Source organism: Prionailurus bengalensis, chromosome B1 (assembly GCF_016509475.1).
Source record: "Prionailurus bengalensis isolate Pbe53 chromosome B1, Fcat_Pben_1.1_paternal_pri, whole genome shotgun sequence".
NCBI classification, from domain to species: Eukaryota; Metazoa; Chordata; class Mammalia; order Carnivora; family Felidae; genus Prionailurus; species Prionailurus bengalensis.
In genome coordinates this window covers 192,898,624-192,920,510 of record NC_057344.1, presented here as the reverse complement: position 1 = coordinate 192,920,510, position 21,887 = coordinate 192,898,624, and the positions used below count along the sequence as shown (strand labels likewise).

The window sequence follows — 21,887 nt, the reverse complement described above, 5'->3', positions numbered from 1 at the left end:
ACCCCACATTTCTCCTGCCCCCTCCCATAGGTACGGGTGGCTCCCACCAATCTAGAATGCTTACTGGGGCACACTCTGTCTTCCCTCTGCTAGACTTTACTGACTGGGCTGAGCTCCTTGTGAGTCATCATTTAAATTTCTCATTAAACACAGATTGTCTTCAGGTGCTCAGTACTGGCACAATCCCGAGCAAACGATGCCCACGTCCCCCGGATCTTCAGCAGGGCTGGGACATGAACCCACTGTTGGCCACCGCAAACCCTGGAGAAGACTCTCCCATGTGCAGACTTCGGGCAGAGTGCTGAGTGGGGGCAGGGATGAAATGAGGCAGACATGGCTGATTCTCGAAAGACTCCTAATCCAGTTGAGAACATCCATGAAGAATACGCATGATATGCTGGCTCCCTAACAGGGCCATGCGGTAGACACCAGTGCCAGCTGAACTATAACCAGAAGTACTCAGAGACTGGTGGGGTCCCAGGTGTGGAGGGGAGCCCCCTAGAGCTGACTTCGGCGGCACATATACTAAAATTGGAGAGGAGACCACTGGCACAGAGGGTAAGCTGGGCACTGAGGGAGGACGGCGTCCCAAGCAGGGAGTGGGCACATGCAAAGGCCCAGAGGCGGGATGCAGACCCCACGTTGAGAGCAGAAGGGGATACGACTGAAGATACAAAGTGCAGCCAGTGGGTGAAGGCTTTTCCTTGCCAGGCTTAGGCATTTGGAGCTCATTCTGATAGCAATAGGGAGTCACTGAAGCCTTTATACAGATGAATAGCTGACACCCTATGGTACATGGTGGGCTGAGTGGGGAGAGAGGCCTGGGCTGTTAGGAGGTCACTGTACTGCCAGCCATGTGGGAATATGGATGTACCCGGAAGGGGTTGATGGGCCAAGTCTGACTACGAGGCTCAAAGAGAGTCAATGTTGAACCTCAGTGACAAAAAGGCAGTTCCCACTCATGGGAGCAGACAGGGAGTCTGTCTGGAAAGGTGTTCTGAGACATTCTCTGCAGATTTGAGGGAGTGACCCTGACTGTCTCCAGGGCCTCTCAGGCAGTGACACTCTGAAATGCTATTGTATCTGCATTAAAAATGACACGCAGCACAAAAAACTTGTGTTCTGCTTTTCAAAACGGGAGCCTACAAGCCCATCGAGTGTCTCCCAGCACCGTGGAGTGAGGCTCTTCCCCATTTCAGACGGGAATGAGGAGTACCTGGGCCCCTCCTTTATGAGTTTCTCTCTGCAGCCTGGACACTGCTCCCAGAGGGGTGCGGTGTGGGCAGAGTGGGGGTGCTGACCTCTGTAGCGACGGTGCGGTCCTCACTGTCCCCTGGACACTGGGCGGTGGCCTGCGGCTTGCCCAAGCTGCCCAGAGCCCTCAGCTCGGCCTGCAGCACCTCCAGGTCTTTCTGGTGCCCAGAGCAGGCGGCCCGCTGCTCCGACAGCTCCTGCCTCAGGGACTCTGCAGAAGGAAGGGCTGTCATTTCTTAAAGAGAAGTTGATTTTCAAGGCTAGTAAGTTTGATACTTTCCTGTTACGGACTTTCGAGACTCTGTATTTTAGTTATTGCAAATTAACTTTGGAAACATCGTTCCAATAATTCCGTAAGCCGTAAGATAGCCATAAGATAGTACAGGGCAAATACTCCACAGACATTTGTTAAATAACCAAGTGATGTTTAGAGTGGAAATTAATGACAGTGTAAAAGCATATCCATTGCAAAACACTTCCCATAAACTTACTTCTCTGAAAGTTAGAGTATATCAAACACAGCAAAGCTTAGTTATTCTGATGATATGTTGAAAATTTTACTTGATCATCTTTCTTCCCCACTAGGATTTTAATATAGTGATTTCTACAGCTTATTTTCTTTAAAAAATCCACACCCAATGCAATATTTTGAAATCCCTTATCACAAAAATATGTGCAATAAGACTCTTTAGCAAAGCATAACTACAGTGGGCTCATTTAGTACCCACTCTCTCCCCTGGCCTCCTTCTCCCTCCCTCCCTCCCTCCACACCCATCCACCTGTCCATCCAGCATGTCTGGGTCTCCACCGCAGTGTATCAGGTAATCTGATGGACACTCCCTGCGCCTCACACGCTGACCAGCAGGTCAGGTGTGTCTCATACAGACAGTGCGGTAGCTAATCGGGACCAGGAATGTCTAATACCCCCCTGTTGTGGCAGGTGCTCTCACCCACCCAATACCACTCATAAAGCCCGTGATTCGCTCTCATTGTTATAGAGTCCACCGACCCCCTTCTTCCTGGGATTGTGTTGAGAATCCCAGCATGTACCCAGGGTCTCTCCTGACTCTTTTGTCCAGGAAAGGACCAGGCTATTGTGGGATCAGAGGGGCCAGGGGACAGGCAGCAGGGACAGCTGCTGTTGGGTGCTGGAATCACCAGGGGTGTCCAACTGGATCTGAATTTTGTCGTGTACCTGAGACATATGGTACACCCTGGGCCTTATCTTGTGTAATCTGCCTCTTTTAGATGCTGCTAACTTTAGCATGTCCCACCTGGACACTAACTGGGGAATCTCTCTCTCTCTCTCTCTCTCTCTCTCTCTCCTGCCTGCTTCCCGCGTCACTTCCTCCAGAAATAGAGCGGATGTGCTGACGTGCAGTCAGCGGGACATGCTGTCTAATGAAAGCTCACCCAAGCAGCAGGTAGTTCTTATTCACTTACACAGGTAAAGAAAATGCTCTTCTCCCAAATTCTCTTAAGGAGACCCCCGTCTGGGTGTGAAAAGAAATATTTAGTAAGGCCAATATGATCTTTAATGCTAGGCATGAAATAAGGGGAGGCATTTGTCTTGCTCCTAAGAGTGAGAAAGGCGGGCGCCTGGGTGGCTCAGTTAAGCATCTGACTCTTGGTTTCTGCTCAGGCCTTGATCTCACGGTTCAAGAGTTCAAGCCCTGCATCAGGCTCTGTGCTGACAGTGCGGAGCCTGCGTGGGATTCTCTCTCTCCCTCTCTCTCTGCCCCTCCCCCCCCTTTGTCTGTCCCAAAATAAATAAATAAAATTAAAATATTTTTTAAAAAAGAGAGAAGGGGGGCGCCTGGATGGCGCAGTCGGTTAAGCATCCGACTTCAGCCAGGTCACGATCTCGCGGTCCGTGAGTTCGAGCCCCGCATCAGGCTCTGGGCTGACGGCTCGGAGCCTGGAGCCTGTTTCCGATTCTATGTCTCCCTCTCTCTCTGCCCCTCCCCCGTTCATGCTGTGTCTCTCCCTGTCCCAAAAATAAATAAACGTTGAAAAAACAATTAAAAAAAAAAAAAAAAGAGAAGGAAGATGAGAAAATGAGGGAAAAGTTGATCTACAAAAACAGAAGTTTCTGGGGTCAGCCACATCTGTGTAGCACACTAGGTGGATGCTGTTATTCCCATTTTACAGATGAGCAACTGAGGCACAGCGTAGGTAAGTAACTTGCCCAAAGTCACACAACTAGTGAGTGTTGGAACTGGGCTTCAAGTCCAGACGATTTGACTCAGGAGGTCTTTACTGCTTCTGGTAACTTCCAGAATGCTTTGTGTGACTGGTTTTGGATGTGGAAAGAGGAGGTGAGTTTCATGCTGAGGATCATGGGGGGCCGCGCAGGCAAAGGAAGCAGAGTAACTACAGGAGTCTGGAGGTGTAAGTTGCCCAGATTTTCAGGAATCTTCCGAACGGAAATGAGAGGTTGAGACAATCCCATGAAACTCTCATGAAGGCTCAGCGATCTGGTTATATTTAATAATAATGATGATGGTGATAATACAGGTACCTCTACTTTTCAAAAGTTCACTTACAGGGACGCCTGGTTGGCTCAGTCGGTTAAGCATCCGACTTCAGCTCAGGTCATGATCTCACAGTTTGTGAGTTCATGCCCCGCATCAGGATCTGTGCTGACCGCTCAGAGCCTGGAGCCTGCTTAGGATTCTGCATCTCCACCCCCCTCTCTCTCTGCCCCTCCCCCGTTCGTGCTCTGTCTCTGTCTCTCAAAAATAAACGTTAAAATTTTTTTAAAACTTAAATAAAAGTTCACCTACATTAGAACCTATTTTCACTAACCCAGAGAAATCTGAAGAGGATTTTAATTTTTATATGACAAAGTGAAAAGCGACAACAGCGTTCACTGCTGATTTTGCAGCGAGAGGTCCAGAGGCAGCGCGCGCCCCCCAGCGCCTTCCGCGGGAACCACACCCAGAATCTCAGGCCCAAGCACCGGGGCTCCAAGCGGTGTCTGTGAGCATCTGGGCTGTTTCTCCATCTATTGTGTTCATCCGTTAGCAAGATGTGTCCTACGGTATGAGGAAAGCCTCAGAGAGGTGATTTGGGGGGCCTGGGAACGCTCAAAATTTCTTCCATTTAAATTAATGGTAATTGCTTCTTCGCTCTTTGCCATTTCGGCTCATGACACGTTTCATAGGAACGCTCTGCTTGGGGATAGCAGAAAACCTACACTACAGTCCGCATTCACTGGGCTCCTGTTATATGCTGGGCACTTTATATTTAATCTCTCTTCAAGTCCACACAACGCCCCTATGAGGTAGGGACAACTGTGACTCCACTTTCCAGAAAAGGAAACTGAGACTGGCAGTGACACCCGCCTCCCAACCCCGGTGTCCCACCCCGACCTGTGTGCCCACAGACCCCCGGGCCCCATCTTGCCCCAGGTGTCCACGCGTGAACTCGGCAGGGTAGCCAGGCCCTCCCAGGGGCGGCTGGCTGGCTCTTTACCTAACACGAGAGCCTGCTGAGCCTGCGTCCTCTCCCGCTCTCCCTGGAGCTCCTGCCGGGCCTTTTCCTCCAGGGCCTGGAGCTCCAGCCGGTGCGCCTGGTGCTGGATCTGCAGGCTGTGGCTGGCTTCCTTCTTCAGGCGCTCCTCTGTGGCCTGGGGGGGGGGGGGAGTGGGAGAAAGTGGGAATGGAGGGGAGACCTGTCCCCTCTGCCAAGTTCTGCCTCTGCACCAGGGTGCACAGAGCACTCACCACTGTTGGGTGGAGGCCTTATCAGGCTACAGAGGACATTCCCCAACCCATCTGGGATGACAGTGACAGCTGGGCCCCAGCAGCCATTTTGTGCCATGTGAACCTGACCCCAAACCACAGCTGATTAGACCAGAGTGGACACCTGTTCTAACCTGAGCCAGTCATTGGGAATTTGGTGTTAGGAGGCCAGGGAGAGAGCGAGCAAGAAACAGACAGACACTGACTGGTTGGTTCGTTTTAACACACTCGGGAGGAGTGAGGTGACCATCTCACTCGCACCTGCCCCAGGACCAGAGAGGTGCAGAGAGCTGTGTGTGAGGACAGCCAAAGGCTGAGTGCAGAGCAGAGCAGCAGTGACAGAAGGAGGGGCCCATATAGCTTCTTCAGTCTCTGGTCTAGTCTGGTCCTCAGAACTGGCTGGGTCTCTGCCTTTAGGTTCACTTATTCTTTTATTACTTACTTCATTTATAATTATTTCATTCATTCAGTCATTCTTTCACTCAACATTCATTTATTGAAACTCTGTTATATATCAAACACCCAAAGTGGGTTCTGTGAGCAGCTGTGTAAACTTTAATAGAAATCTCTCCACAGCAAAGCTAGCTCAAGGTGGTTTATGGGGTAGGAACCATGAATGGTCCCTGAGATGTCCACGTGGGAATCCCTGGAATATGTTACTGGAATCTCTGGAATAATCCCTGTGAATATGTTACTTTACATGGTAAAAGGAGTGTGCAGGTGTGATTTAGTTAAGGATTCTGAAATGGGAGATTATCCCAAATTATCTGGGAGGGTCCAATGTGGTCACAAAGGTCCTTACCAGAGGGAGGCGGGAGAGCCAGTGAGAGGAGAGGTGCTAAGAGGAAGCAGAGGGAGAGGGGAGGGGAAGAGGAGTTGGGAGGGTGATGGGGGAGAGGGGAAGGGAGGTGGGTATCGGAAGATGTTCCATGCTAGGCTGCTGGCTTTGATGATGCAGGAAGGGGCCGGGAGCCAAGGAAAGCAGACAGCCTCTAGAAGCCTCAAGAGGCAGGAAAACAGATCCTCCCTGAGAGCTTTCAGAAGGAGCACATTCCTGCCAACACCTTGACCTCCAGAACTGTCAGGTAATAAATCTTTGATGTGTTCAGCCACCAATGTGTTACAGCAGCGATAGGAAATGTATTAAGTTTCTGTTTTTTATTTTTTGTTTGTTTGTTTACAACAGAGAATTCCAGTTAAGACACAGCCCACCTTTTAGATGAGGAAATTGAGGCTGGGGGAGATGGACTGGTTTTTGAAAGTCACACAGGAAAGATGCGGCAAATATCGCCTCCCTCCCCCTTTTTAAGAGCCAGCTGCAGGGACTGACCTGACTGCAGACAGGTAAAGTTGGGGGCAGGATAGCAACCTTGGGCAGCAGCGGTCCTGGGCCCAATGAGAAATGGGGTTTCAGCAAAGGCAGGAGGTTCCTGCTGGGGAGCACTAAGCCCTCCCACCTCCCACCCCCCGAGGCAGCTACCTGAATGCAGCAGGGCCTCCAGATGCTTACTTGTGCCTTTGGCTTCCTAGAAACGGGACCGGTTTTACTCCTCCCATGGGAAACTCAAACGGTGCTGAGTTTATTTAATAAGAAAGAAGAGTCTCCTGCTTTTCAGACTCTGATATTTCCTCCTCCTGCACTTGCTGCAAGGCTCAGAGAACTCCAACTGGTGGCATTTTTATCCCAAGGGAAATGGGAACCGAGAGGTATGAGCTAAGGCTTGCCCAAGACAGTGCCAAAGTCTCTCAGTCTGTGACCCAGGCCCTCTGTGCCTGGGGGCAGTAGCCCTTAGCAGTGAGGACTAAGCAAAGTTTAGCACCCAGGGTTTTTATCAAACTGGACCTTCATCCCTGGTGAGTTGCTCCAGTAAACCTATGGGAAGTTTACTCTGCTTTTGCTGTGGTCGGTTTAGAGCCGCCCCAAAGGCCCATTTTCACCCTGTCTCTCTACAGAGGTTCCGACACCAATTACAATGTATGTGGGTGGTGGGGGGTGTGGGTTCCCTACCCCAACAAGCAATGATCGAAGCCCAAGTGTACCACAATTCAACTCAGTCCTGATACTATCTACCCGGAGACAGCAGCAGGTCCCACGGGGTGAGAGCTCAGTCCCACAAGACCGCCCTCCTTTCAGGTAACTATTGCAAGACTAGGTTGTTACCTATGCTTCTGACCAACTAGCTATAAGGCAGAGGTTCCCATGACCCCCTCCCTGAATTCGATTAACTTGTTAGAGTGGCTCAAAGAACTCAGGAAACCCATTTACTTACTAGATTATCGATTTATTGCAAAAGATATTAAAGGATATGAATCAACAGCCAGATGAAGAGATATGCAGGAAGAGGTCTGGGACGGTCCCAAGCGCAGGAGCTTTTGTTCCCAGGGAACCGGGGTGTGTCACCTTTTTGGTACTTGGATGTGTTCACCCACCTGCAAGCTCTCTGAGCCCCCTCCTTTTGGGTTTCTAAGAGGGTTCATCACATAGACATGATTAATTAAATCATTGGCCATTTGATTGATTGGATCTCCAGCCTCTCCCCAGAGGTCAGGGGTGGGACTGAAAGTTCCAACCCTCCAATCCTAAGGTTGGTTCCCCTGGCCACCAGCTCCCCAACCCTCAGGTGGGGTCCAGAAGCCACCTCCTTAACATAACAAAAGACACCTTAGCTGCTCTCATCACTTAAGAAGTTCCAAGAGTTTTAGGAGCTCTGTGTCAGAAATGAGACTAAGACTAAATAATATTTTTTTTTATAAATCACAATATCATTCTTTCCGTGCCCCATCCTGGGTAAAGCCTCCTTTCCCTGTGCTCCCCAAATACCTTGGGCAACTGCCTCATAGCTCCAACTCACTGAATTGCAGCAGCCTGTTTGAGTGTTGCCTTTCACCCTAGAGGTGAGCTCCATAAAGACAGGAGTGTGTTATCATCTTGGAATCTCTGGAGCTCAGCACCGTGGTAGTTTGCGGTCACTGCTCAATAAGTAACTGCAGAATCATGAATGAGCAGTGACAGGGGATCTTCAAAAACTTGAGCTCTGCTATAGACAGGATGTTTATACCTCCCATCCCCCACATTCATATGTTGAAACCTGATCCCCAAAATGATGGTATTAGGGGTGGAGCTTCTGGGGGTGATTAGGTCAACGATGGTGAAGCCCTCATAAATCAGTGCACCTGTAAAGGACGTCCTAAAAAGCTCCCTGCCCCTACTCCCATGTGAGGTGACAGCAAGACAGGTGTCTGTGAACTAGAAAGTGAGCTCTCAATAGACACTAAACCAGTAGGTGCTTGGTCTTGCACTTCCAGCCTCCAGAACTGTGGGAAATAAATCTCTGTTGTTTACAAGCCACTCAGTCCATGGTATTCCGTTACAGCAGCCTGAATGGACAAAGACAAGCTCTTAGCCACATATGGTTCTAAGTACTTGACATGTATTATCTCTTTCGATGCTCTCAATGGTCCTATTAGCTATTATTTGATAAATGAGCAAACTGAGGCACAAAGAAGCTGAGTGACTGCCTGAGCCCACACTTCATAAGTGGTAGACCCAGGATTTGAATGCATGCATCCCACCCTTCATCACTATCCTGTCCCAGGAATGACTATGTATCTGCTATTTCATTCTTTTTTTTTTTAATGTTTATTTATTTTTGAGACAGAGAAAGAGGGAGAGAACATGCAAGTGGGGGAGGGGCAGAGAGAGTGGGGGGTGTGTGTGCAGAGGATCCAAAGCAAGCTCTGTGCTGACAGCCCGATGCGGGGCTTGAACTCACAAACTGCAAGATCATAAGCTGAAGTCTGACAATCAACTGAGCCACCCAGGCGCCCCTCTATCTGTTATTTCTAATTAGAATTGGAACTTGATTTCTTTGGTGTCATTTGGAATCATCAGATTTGAGCCAGCAACAAGGACCCCGTGAGCCTGCAGGGTCTCCAGGGACTGGAGCTAAGAACTGCAGGATATCCCCCTCTCCCGAGGCCAGACCTCACATGTTCCTTCTTCCAATCAACCAAAGCCCCTGGAACTTCTCCTCCCCACCAGTGGGCCATGCCTCCCTGCTTCCTCTGCCTGAAATCAAGGGTCAAGGTCTGCAGCCTGAATGGGTAAAGTTCAGGAAAACACAAAGGCCAGAATTACCCACCACCTAACAGCCTAGGATCTCATCAACCTGAGCTCTTGTAAAAGAAGAAAGAGAACTCACATTTTTTGAACACCTACCAAGTGCCAAGTAGTCCACATGCGTTGTTTCATTTTTCTTTTTTTGTTAAAGCTTATTTTGTATTTTTATCAGGGCAATGAATACACATAGTATAAAGGGCTAAATAGTATTAACAGTAAGGAAAACCAGCACCTTGGAACCCTCCCTTTCCTCTCTGCCCTCTGTTCTCTGGAGGCCGCCAATGACAAATCTCATTGCTTCTTCTGGGATTTACCACCATCACCAGGCTAGAATCTCCATTCTGCTTCATCTTAGTTGTTTTAGACATTAGGAATTATCTTCCCATTAGGGTAGATGAGGATTTCAGGTCTCATACACTCTCCCCCTTCCATTCCTCATATTTCATTAAATTACTTTTTCAGTATAGTGACATAAATTCAATGCCTTTATTATTATGAGTAAATACAGTTCATTCCCAAGTGAAATAAACTATTATGATTAAAGCCTACCTGCACAACTTTTTCTTTTTCCTTGTATTAAAATAACTTGCTTAGCTTTCTTTGCTAAGCTTAAAAAACGTTGCTTAGCTTTCTTGGAATATTTGGCTAAAACTTCCTATAACATCTAAAAGCTTTGTAAAACATTTGTGTGTGTGTGTGTGTGTGTGTGTGTGTGTGTGTGTGTGTTGGGGGGCTCCTGGTGGCTCAATTGGCTGAGCATCTGACTCTTGATTTCAGCTCAGGTCATGGTCTTGCGGTTCATGAGATGGAACCCTGTGTTGGGCTCTGTGCTGACAGCATGGAGCCTTCTTGGGACTCTCTCTCTCTCTCTCTCTCTCTCTGCCCTTCCCTGCCTCACATTCTCTCAAAATAAATAATAAACATGAAAAAAAATCCAAAAACCCACATGTGTGTGTGTGTAAACACTGCCAATACAACTTTCCACGTGGCCAAGTTGATCAGAGAATCTATCAGTTCTATTTTCCCCCAGAGCCCTTCTCCCGGGACCTCAGTCCTCTTGCTCCAGCCCACACTGAGTAGTGTCTCAGCCAGCAGCATAGCTGAGCTCCTCCCTTTTCTTCTCCTACACTGGATTCCTCTATCCTAGATCTCTCTTATTCCCTCGTCCTTGGTTTGCTCCCTTGTTTTTGTGGGCCACTCTTCAAGAAACTTCCTAAGAAAAAGTGCATGGAAGATATACCAGTCTGGGTCCAACAGGAGACAGAAACCACACAGTATTTTAAGTTGGAGAAGCTCAATATAAAGAACTATTGCGCTATGACAGGGGAGTAACTCTAGAGATGCAAAGAGAACTCCAGGTGTCCTGAGGCTGAGAGAGAGCACCCAAGACAAGGATAACTTGGAAGGGGGGAGTCCTTCCCCAGTTTGGGTCCAGACCTTGTTGGAGAAGGCATGCTGGCAGCTCACTGGTGGAGAAGATCACTGGGCTGCCCAGGCCAGAGTTGGTCAAGCAGGAACAACCCTCCATGGCACAGATGAGCTACAGTTGGTGATGCTCAGAGGACATGGGGGCACCATGAAGGCATGAGGGCCAGAGCAGACAGTATTTTTCTCAGGAGGCTTGCACAGAACGATCTCTGGGCTGTAGGCAACAGTGGACATTGGCAGGATCCCAGGGAGAGTCAGGGTGTGTACACATGAGGGCTGGAGTGTGTTGTGTCCACAAGGGGAGGCCACAGGAAGTTAGTCACTGGCCATGGTTGTGGGGTCACTGCGAGGTTACAGGGGCAGAGTAACACCTGATGTCCTCACACGGCCACATCACTGTTCAACTGTGCAAATGAAGCCAGAAACAAAGCAAAAACACAGCTGCCAGAACCAGGAAGAGAAGCCTCTTTCCTCCTACAAGGTGCCTCCAGCGCCCTCTACTGACAAAGCTTAACATTGAGCCCTCTGCAAAGGAGCAATGCTTCAAGAATCTGGTCATTATTTCAGGACAAGCACTGAAGAATGAATTGGGAGCTGAGAGGCAATAAATTGATAACAGAAGGTAAATTTCTTAATACTTCATATCCCAGTAAATATTTGTAATCAATTCTCACACTTATGAATAGTTTTAATTAAATTTCTCAAAATCGCCCGTTGGCTTCTAGCTTCTTGTGTTGGCTGTGGAGATATCTGATGACGTTCTGATTCAAGTACTTTGTGCCTGGTATCGCTTTTCCGCATTAGAAGCTTTGGAATTGCTTCTGTTTCCCTGGTGTCCTGAAATTTCAAGAAGAACCTCGGTAGGGGTCCTTCTCATACAGGTCTAAGGATTTCATTGTTTCTTTGAAAATACTCTCCCCTCCATTATCTCTTTCTGGAACTCCCATTTGTTAGATATCAGGGTCCTAGCTGACATCTAGTCTCTCCATTTCTTGTTCCTTCTCCTCCATCATCCATTTCATGTTCTTTCTATCTTTGCTTTCCAGAAAGTTTCTTCATTTTTTACATTTCAAATTGTTTCTTGATTTTTAGAAATTCTGACATTATATATATAATATAAAGAGCTCTTCCTTACTCTAATTGCCCCTCCTTTACAAATAGCATGTTGTTCTTGTTTCACGGATGCAAATATCATCTTTTAATTCTGAGGAGATCAATCCTCAGAAGCTTTTTTTTCCTCTTTTTCTTCTGACTGCATTAACCATTTCTTCTGCATCTTTTCTTTCTCCCTCCATCATCTTGGATTCCAACTTCCATGCTAGTGGCTTCCAAAAAAGTGTAACTGTCGTTTCATATTTTAGATGGAGCACTGAAAGCTACTGGTTGGTGGGCTCCCTCTGGAGGTTGACCAGATGGCCAACCAGCAATTTTACTAGAGGCCCACAAATGTGAGAATCTACAGGTTTTTTTCTCCAGGACGGTTTAATTTCTCCAGAGAAGGTTCTTCAGTCTCTTACTTAGGGGATCTAAGTTCTAGTTACTTGCCTTCTGGAGCTGAGCAGGAGAATGCACTTCTGGGGACAGGACAGAGGTGGCAGCAGTCTGTCTAATGGCTCAGTATACAGATTCTCACCTACACCTGTTCTCAGACCCAAGCCTCACCCCAGCCTCTGTGACTGGTATTTCCTAATTCAGAGTCTCTCTGGCTTAGTTTATCCAGGTGTTTCCTTTGGCTCAGGTCATGAACTCATGGTTGGTGGGTTCGAGGCCCGTGTTGGGCTCTGCACTGTCAGTGCAGAGCCTCCTTGGGATTCTTTCTGTCCACCCCTCCACGACCCATGCTTTCTCTCTGTCTCTCAAAATAAATAAATAAACTTAAAAAAAAAAACCACTTGAGACTTTAATTCAGTGAGACACTTTACTAAGCAACTATTGTGAAATAGGTGAAGAATCAGTGATGAACAAATACAGATGGCTCCTGCCTCAAGGAGCTTCACTTAGTAGATCTGATCATATAAAAAAGCCATTCGTTAGTGCATGCAGACTGCCATGACCAAGGAAGACAGTGTGTTGTGACATAGTAGGAGACTCAGCTCCTGAGAGAGCAGGAGGTAGGAGATTGATGAAAAGTGCTCCTGCTGGATTACACATTGTCGTGGGCCTGACCACCTCATCCCAACTTTCCAAGCTGTCCTCTCTGTTTCTACCTCTGGGCCAAGCCTGCCTCTCCCAGCATGCATCACACACGACATTGCCCAAGTTATAAAGAAAGTAGTTCTCATGTTATCAAGATCACACGCGAATAAGGAGAAGCAGTACAAGAAGCACAACAGAACCCATGTGTGAATCCTTCCTTGGCCGCTTACTAGTCGTGTGACCCTAAGTAAGTTAATAAATCTCTCTGAACCTTTTTCCTCATCTGAAAAAAGGGGCCATGATAACAGTAACCTTGTAGGATTCATGTGAGGATTGGAGATAATGTACAAAAGGAAAGGCACCCCATGTAGTGCATAGCAGGTGCTTGCATAGCGAGTGCTCAGTAAATAGTGGATTTCATAACTATCACCCTTACCTTGAGTTCTTGATTTTTGGCCTTCTCAAGCATGCGCAAGGCTCGCTGGTGGGAGGCCTCGAGCTGGGCTTTCATGGCCTGGTTCTGCTGAACGGTCTCCTGGAGCTCGTGCTGCAGCTTCTCCCTTTCGTGGTCGGAGAGTTGCCTGAGCTCCTGCAGGTCCTCCCGGTAGCTGCTGGCGCACTGCTCCAGAGCCTGCTGCATCTGGGAGACCTGCCCGCCAGGGCATCCTGCCCTCAGGCTAGCTCCCCTCCCTCCCCCTTCCTGGGATATTTTTTAAAAAATAAGTGTTCTGAGCATCTCAACCCAGCTGAGCCTCCTTTATCTGGGGGCACTCTGAGGAGGGCACCTGTAACCTTGAAACCCCTGGGGATGGCCAGTCTCCGGGGGGCTTCCTGGCTAGAGTCACAGATGCCAGGTGAGAGGGGCAGGGGGGTTGGGATGTAAACTATCCAAGAGAAACCAAAGAGGGGACCACTGAAGTCTTCTCTGACAATCCCATTTAGCGTTACACCCCCCCCCCCCCCCGCCTATCACCAGATAGCCTCTCAATCCTTCTTATCGTGTTCTGCTTTTCCTTTTTCCTGAAACCCTATCATCCTCTTAATACACCATGAGCTTTACTTGATTCGTATGTCTAGTATTTACAGTCTGTACCCACTTCCTCTACTGTAATATAAACGCTGTAATGCAGGACTTTTGTTTAACTTGTTCACTGATGTATCCCAAGCATCTAGAAGGGTTCCTGGCTCATGGCAGGTACTCATGAGCCACAGGATGTGTTGAATGAATGAATCAATGAATGAATGAATGAAGCCAAGAATCCCACCTTGCCCTGACCCGGAATGCCCTCCCCATGAATCAGTCCTTGCATGTATTTCCAAGGCCGTCTGTAGGGATGAGAAGGAGGCAGGGTCTCCCTCAGAGTGAGGGCACCACCCCCCCTCCCCCATGGCTGTCCTACCTGGGCTTCCAATCTGGCCTTCTGGCTTTGCCACTCCTCCTGCAGACACCGGATGTCGGGTGCCTTCTCCTCCAGCAAAGAGCTCAGAGGAGGTTGCAGGCCATCTCCTTCCTTGAGGGGCACTTTGATCCTTTGAAGAGAGAGAGGCCCAAATCACACAAAGTCCTGGGTGGAGAATGACGTGACCACCTCGGGCTGGGAGAGGGGACCTGCCATGGCAGTGAGTGGGGTGAGAAACATTTTCCTTGGCTTTAAAAAGTAACCTGACACACAGTTCTAAGTGTTATCACAATTCTCAGTTATGAGTTACTTATGGGGCCCTTGGGAGCTCCAAAAAAGAGGTCTCTATGGCCTAATTTCACAACTCTTCCTGAAGATGAAAAAAAAAAAGAAATAATAATGCTTTACTTGAATACAGCACTTTACACTTTTCAAAGCATGCTCATACCATTTATTGACGGTCCCAGGAATACATAGGAGGATTGCAAAGAGGCCTTTACATATACAGCACGAACAAGAAGATGCTGGGTTAGAGCTGCAGGAGTTTCTGTGTTCCAGGACAGATGCTCAAGGAGGTCTTTGGAGCAGACCTTCCTTTACTTAATGCTAAACTTTTAAACCAGCAGAGAAATTCAAATATAACTGACTGCGAACTGGGATTTTAAGTATTTATCCTATGTAGCAGTGTGAAAGAATGCCATGCCGTGGGCATCTCTGCAGAGATTGCTAGGATGTAGGTGGAGTTTTCTCCTTCCAGCAAGGACATTAGGCCAGAGGACCAGAGGTTAAGAGGGGAGGGCCCTTATCTGGGAAGAAAGGCATTGAGAAGGGGGAACTCTGGCTTGGCAGAGGCAGGGAGGCCCAGCAACATGGGCACAAGCTGGGGGGTAAAGGAATAGATAGTCAGCAGGGACCCCTGAAAGGGAAGACAGGAAGCCAAGAGCAGCACAGCAATGTGGTTCAGAGCATGAACTGGAACCAGATTCCCCAAAGTCAAATTCAGTCCTACTGTGGACCAGTTATGTGATGTTGGGGGAGGCCTTTAAACTATCTGGGCCTAAATTTCCTCATCTGTAATATGGGGTTAGTGATGGTAACATTCACATGGAATGTTGTAAGGATTACTAGAGTAAATGTCTTTTAAAAACTTAAAACCATGTCAGGCACATAGTAAGAATTATATAAAGAATTAACCAAACACTTAGCAAAGAGAGGTTTCTTTCTCTGCATTCTGGTTCTTTTAGGTAATCCTTTAAGCTTTTGAGGATAACTACCTTGAAGGAGAAACAAACAGAAGCCTCCTGGGTCTGAGCTCTGGGTATGAAACAAACCAAGGATTAGGAGACCATCAGAAGGGGATCAGCAGAGAAGAGGCCTCCAGCAAGAGTGAGAAGCCATGTGACCATGTTGGATATGTGGACCAGGTTAGCTCACCCTGACGACTCCTGAGGAGGACACTGGACTTCCTCCCAGGGCTCAGCTATTATTTTTGAAATGATATATTAAAATTTTTTTTACATTTATTTATTTTTGAGAGACAGAGCACAAGTCGGGGAGGGACAGAGAGAGAGGGAGACACAGAATCTGAAACAAGCTCCAGGCTCCAAGCTGTCAGCACAGAGCCCAACGTGGGGCTCGAACCCACAAACTGCAAGATCATGACCTGAGCCGAAGTCGGACGCTCAACCGACTGAGCTACCCAGGTGCCCTGAAATGATTTATTGAGATAAAATTTACATATGGTGAAACTCACAGATCTTAAGTCTACAATTCAATGAGTTTTGACAAATATATACAACTATAAAACCAACATTCCAATCCAAATCTAGGACACTTTCATTACTCCAAATCTCCCCTTGCACCCTCTTCTCGCCAATGTCCACTCACAGGTAGCCAGTGTTTTGACTTCCATCACTACAGAATGCTTTTTCCTAATCTTCAGCATCATACACATGGAATCATATGGTATGCATTCTTCTGTCTGGTTCTTTTCCTCAACACGGTGTCTCCAGGATTCACCCACGTTGTTGAGCATATCAGTGGGGCACACTTTTGTGGATGAGTAGTGTTTCATTATGTGAATATGCCGCAATTTGTTCACCCATCTTCCTACTGATACACATGTTGAGTCGTTTACATTTCCGGCCTATTGTGAATAAGGCTGCTAGAAATATTCCTGTACAAGTATTTTCGTGGATCTGTGTTTCCATTTCGTTTGCTTCAAGACCTAGGATGGGAATTGCTGGTAGATGTATGACTAACTTTTTACAAAACCATCGAATGGTTTTCTGGGGTGGCTGCACCATGTTACGCTCCCACCAGCAACGTACGAGAGCTTCAGTTGCTCTACATCATTGCCGATGTTTTGGGTCTTCGGTCCTTTTCATTTTAGTCTTTCTGGTGGGTGTGAAATGGTATGTCACTGTAACTTTAAGTTGCATTTCCCTGATGACTTTGATGTGAAACACATAGTCATGTGCTTATGGAACTGTTTTTTGGACGTGTCTGTTTCTTGTAATTAAAAAAAATTTGTTTTAAATGTTTGTTTATTTTTGAGACAATGCAAGAGACAGAGTGCAAGTGGCCAAGGGGCAGAGGGAAACACAGAATCTGAAGCAGGCTCCAGGCTCTGAGCTGTCAGCACAGAACCTGACGCGGGGCTTGAACGCATGAACCATGAGATCATGACCTGAGCCAAAGTTGGATGCTTAACAGACTGAGCCACTCAGGTGCCCCTGTTTTTTGTGATTTTTTAATGGAAGTGTCTGTTCAAGCATTTTATCCACTTACAAATATATTTATCTTTGCTATTATTGATTTATAGGAAGTCATTATATACTCTGGATACAGACTGGATAACTTCTCTGAGCTTGTATATTTATTTTCCTAACAGTACTTTTCTAGTGAGCAGAAATTTTAATTTTGATGAAGACCAATTTATCAATTTTTTCTTAGATGATTGTTTTCATGTCCTAAAAAATAACTGCCTATTTCAAATTCAATGATAATTAAAAAAGGACACATCTTTATTTGGGGGGATACGGCTAATGAAGGGAAGTTCTTCAACCTGAAAAAGATAATCTATGATAAACTACAGCAAACATACTTAATGGTGAAATGTTGAACACTTTCCTCCTAAGATTGGAAACAAGGCAAAAATTCTGCTCACACTACTTGACATTGTCCTGGCCAGTCCTATAAAGTAAGAAAAAGAGCTACAGGTGAGAAAAAGAAGAGTAAAAATGTCTTTATTTACAGACAGAATGATAGTGATTGAAATACTCCACGTTGTTAAGATGTTAGTCTACTCTATGGGGTGCCTGGGTGGCGCAGTCGGTTAAGCGTCCGACTTCAGCCAGGTCACGATCTCGCGGTCCGTGAGTTCGAGCCCCGCGTCGGGCTCTGGGCTGATGGCTCAGAGCCTGGAGCCTGTTTCCAATTCTGTGTCTCCCTCTCTCTCTGCCCCTCCCCCGTTCATGCTCTGTCTCTCTCTGTCCCAAAAATAAATAAACGTTGAAAAAAAAAATTAAAAAAAAAAAGATGTTAGTCTACTCTAAAGTGAACTACAGAGTTATCTTTTTATTTTTTTCTTCTTTTAATGTTTATTCATTTTTTGAGAGAGAGAGCGAGAGAGCAAGCACACAAATAGGGGAAGGACAGAGAGAAGAGGGAGACACAGAATCCGAAGCAGATTCCAGGCTCTCAGCTGACACAGAGCCTGATGAGGAGCTTGAACCTACAAACCGCAAGATCATGACCTGAGCCGGAGTTGGGTGCTTAACCCACTGAGCTACCCAGGTGCCCCTGTACTGTAGATTTAGTTCAGTCCAGAATACAATCCTAACAGCCTTATTTGTAGAAATAAATAGGCTATTTTGACTACTGATGTGGAATGGTGAAGGTCCTAAAAAAAGAAAAAAGAATCTTAAAGAGCAAAGTTGGAGGAGGCAGGCTACACTGATTCCAAGACATTATGAAGCTAAAATAATACAGACTGTATGGTATCAATGTACAGATAGACAAATAGATCAATGAAAAATAATGCAGTGTTGGAAACAGACGCATGCAAAGATGTTAGATTCATTTTTGCTAAAAGTGCTGAGGCAATTTGGGGCACCTGGGTGGCTCAGTAGATCGGGCATCCAGCTCTTGATTTCACTCAGTCATGATCTCACAGTCTGTGGGATCAAGCCCTGAGTCGGGCTCTGTGCTGCCCGTGCAGCGCCTGCTTGGGATTCTCTCTCTCCCTCTCTGCCCATCCCCCATGCATGCACGCACACACACTCCCTCTCTCTCTCAAAATAAATACATCAACTTAAAAAAAAAGTGCTGAGGCATTTCAGTGGGGATAGGAAAAATTTTTCAACAAATGGTGTTGGAACTGGACAAACATATGAAAATAATAAACTTTGACCCTTCCTTCACAAAAATTAACTCTAAATATACAATATAAAACTATAAAGCATAACCAGAACATCTGTGCAATTTGGGGTAGGCAGCGATATTTTTTAGGACATGAATCTCCAATTACGACTGTGGGTTTTTCCCTTTAGTTCTCCCACTATTTGCTTCATTATTTTTGACACTCTGTTATAAGGTCAAACACATTTAGGATTGTTATGTCTTCCTGATGAATTGACCCCTTTAGCATTAGGACATAACCTCCTTTCAGCCCTGACAACATTCCTTGTTCTGAAGCCTACTTTGATACGAATGTAGCCACGTTAGCTTCCTTCTGCTGTTTCCCTGGTATAGCTCATTTGTTTCCCTTCAGACCTCTCTGTGCCTCTATCAGTTTGCAAGGGCTGCGATAACAAAATACCACAGGACGGGCGGCTTAAAAACAGAAATTTATTTTCTCACAATCCTGGAGGCCAGAAGTCCAAGATCAAGGTGCCGTATTTGGTTTTCCCGAGGCTTCCCTTCTCGCTGGGTTCTTATGTGGTGGCTCCTCCGTCTCTGTTGTGTGTGTGCTGGTCTCCTGTTCTCATAAGGACGCCAGTCATGTCGGAGTAGGACGGCCCTTACAACCCCATTGTAACTTAATTACCCCTTGAAAGGCCCTGGCTCTAAATATGTCACATTCTAAAGTCCGGGCGGGGTTAGGGCCTCAACACAGAAGTTTTGCGGGGGATACAATTTTGCTCGTGTCTTCATGTGTATTTAAATGTCTGTCTTGTAGACAGTGCATAGCAACATCTTGCCTTGTTTTCCTGACAATCTCTTTCTTTTAGATGCTATGTTTGGTTCATGTACATTGTAATTATTCAAATGGTTGGGCTTAAATCTATGTCTTGCCATTTGCTTTCTATTTGCCCAATCTTTTTTTTTTTTTTTTTTAACTGTTTTTCTTCTCTTCTTCCTTTCTGTCTTCCTACCCAGCAAATATTTTTCAGTATTCCATTTTATTTCTTTTACTGAATTGTTTTAGTTCTTCTTTGTATTAATGTTTAATGCTGCTCTACGGATTACAATTTGTATCCTTAACTTATCACAATCTATTAAGAGTTAATAAGGTACCTCTTGGGGCACCTGGGTGGCTCAGTCGGTTAAGCGGCCGACTTCGGCTCAGGTCATGATCTCACAGTCTGTGAGTTCGAGCCCTGCATCGGGCTCTGTGCTGACAGCTCAGAGCCTGGGGCCTGCTTCGGATTCTGTGTCTCCCTCTCTCTCTGCCCCTCCCTGCTCATGCTCTGTCTCTCTCTGTCTCAAAAAATAAAACATTAAAAAAAAAAAAAAGGTACCTCTTGATGTAACACATAAGTCCCTTACAACAATATAATTCCATTAATCCTAGCAGCCCAAGAGTCCATCCATAGATGAATGGATAAAGAAAATATGGGATGGATGGATATATATGTATATAAAGATAATGTGTGTATGTGTATTATGGTACATTATATACATATATAATGGAATATCACTCAGCCATAAAAAGGAATGAGATCTTGCCATGCCTGACAAGGTGGAAAGATCTAGAGTGTATTATGCTAAGTGAAATAAGTCAGACAAAGAACAACAAATACCAAATTATTTCATTTATATGTGGAATCTAAAAAACAAAGCAAATGAACAAATTTCTTAAAAAGCAGAAAACAGACCCATAAATACAGAGAACAAGCTGATGGTTTCCAGAGGGGAGGAGGTGGGGAGATTGGGCAAACAGGTGAAGGGCAGAGGGAGACTCAGGCTTCCAGTTGTGGAATGAAGAAGTCATGGGGTTGAAAGGCACAGCCCAGGGGACACAGTCAATGGTGATCCTAACCTGCTCTTCTGACGATGACCTTAAGCCAATGGAAAAGCCACTTCCCTCTTAGAGCCACCATTCCAAAAAGCCCGGTTTCCTGACAAGCATTCCCCATGAGGGCAACTACTGAATATGCAACCTCGCCCCTTCCTGCAGCTCCTGATCTTAGAGCTCAGGCAACCATTCTGTTCCTATCCTATCACTGTTTAGCTCTTCTGTTCCCACCAAGAGCCCTGTGGGAATGACCTTCAGAGCCCCCACCTCCGTTTTGCTTCTGTAATTGAGGACAGCCCTTACCAGTATAGCCACCACGGGGGAAAAAGACAAGGCTGCCTCAGCATCCTCTCCCTGGGAAAAGCTTTTCCTCTTTCCCCGTGATTCTTTTCAGTACACAGGGTGCAGGTGCAGCTCACTCTGCCCTCATCCCCAGATGGGCCCAGGGGAGGGCAGGTGACAAAGGCCAGGCCAGACAGCTTGGCTCAGGCATCAACATGTGACCCAAGCTGGGCAACTTAGAGACTTCTTTGAAGTTTCTGTCAGTATTTTTAAGAAAAAGGCTTTATCTTTCCCTCTGGAATTATGAGTTCTAAACAGGACAAGGTCTGTGGCTGCCAATGGTAATGCAGAAGTACCAGGACTTAACCTGGAGACCTGGCTCTAGTCTGTCATCCTTAACTACTGTTCTGTGCCTCATAGATCCTGAGGCAGATTCTGGAGGATTCTGTGAAATACTGGTAGCTGGGAGTTCACTGGGCTCTACACCACCTGACACTGCCATCGGTCTGATTTAGGGGTGTAGACTCTGCTTTCCCAAGGCTATGATCTGAATGTTTATGCCCCCCCCCCATTCATATGTTGAAACCTATTGCCCAATGTGATGGTGTCAGGAGATGGGGGTTTTGGAAGGTGATTAGGTCATGAGGGTGGAGCTGGTCGTCGTGAGATTAATGCCCTTAAAACAAAAGACATGAGAGAGACCTCTCCTCTCCCACCCTCTCTCTCCTCTAACCCCCTTCCTCAACCTTGCTCACCATCTGAGGACACAGAAAGAAAATGGCCACCTGCAAGCCAGAGCAGAGTTCTCCAGGACCAGCACCTTGACCTTGGACTTCCCAGCCTCCAGAACTATGAGAGACAAATTTCTGTTGTTTAGGCCACCCAATCTGTGGAGTTTTGTTATAGCAGCCAGAGCTGACTATAAGGCATGTGGACAGCATATTCTCTGTCCAGTGATAGTTTGGGTCATGTGACTTGCTTTGGCCAGTGGAATACGAATAGAAATGAGAGAATGCAGTTCTGAGTGTAGGCTTTAAAAGCCACTGCATATTTTCATCAGCTGTTTTGAGATTCTTCCCTTTACCATGACAACAACATGCCCTAGATAGGGGCTAATATTTCAGTCTCAGTCCCAGAATGACAAAGCATGTGGATGAGACTTGAACTCTACCCAAGGTTTGGGGCAGGCAATAACATGGGAGCCTCAGCCAGGAGCCAAGATTATACATAGCTGACCTATGAGTTAAAAATCACATTGGGGCACCTGGGTGCCGCAGTCG

General features: G+C 46.6%; 1 protein-coding gene across 1 annotated transcript in view; it reads right to left on the bottom strand.

The window, feature by feature from the left end:
- FAM184B (family with sequence similarity 184 member B) overlaps window positions 1–21,887 on the bottom strand; it is a 155,101-nt gene that overhangs the window by 15,394 nt on the left and 117,820 nt on the right. Inside the window, exons 9-12 of the mRNA XM_043572886.1 lie at window positions 14,085–14,214; window positions 13,121–13,333; window positions 4,732–4,885; window positions 1,302–1,465 (exon numbers count right to left, since the gene is read on the bottom strand). Of these exons, the coding sequence (XP_043428821.1) occupies window positions 1,302–1,465; window positions 4,732–4,885; window positions 13,121–13,333; window positions 14,085–14,214 (661 nt within the window). The remainder of the gene's footprint in view (window positions 1–1,301; window positions 1,466–4,731; window positions 4,886–13,120; window positions 13,334–14,084; window positions 14,215–21,887) is intronic.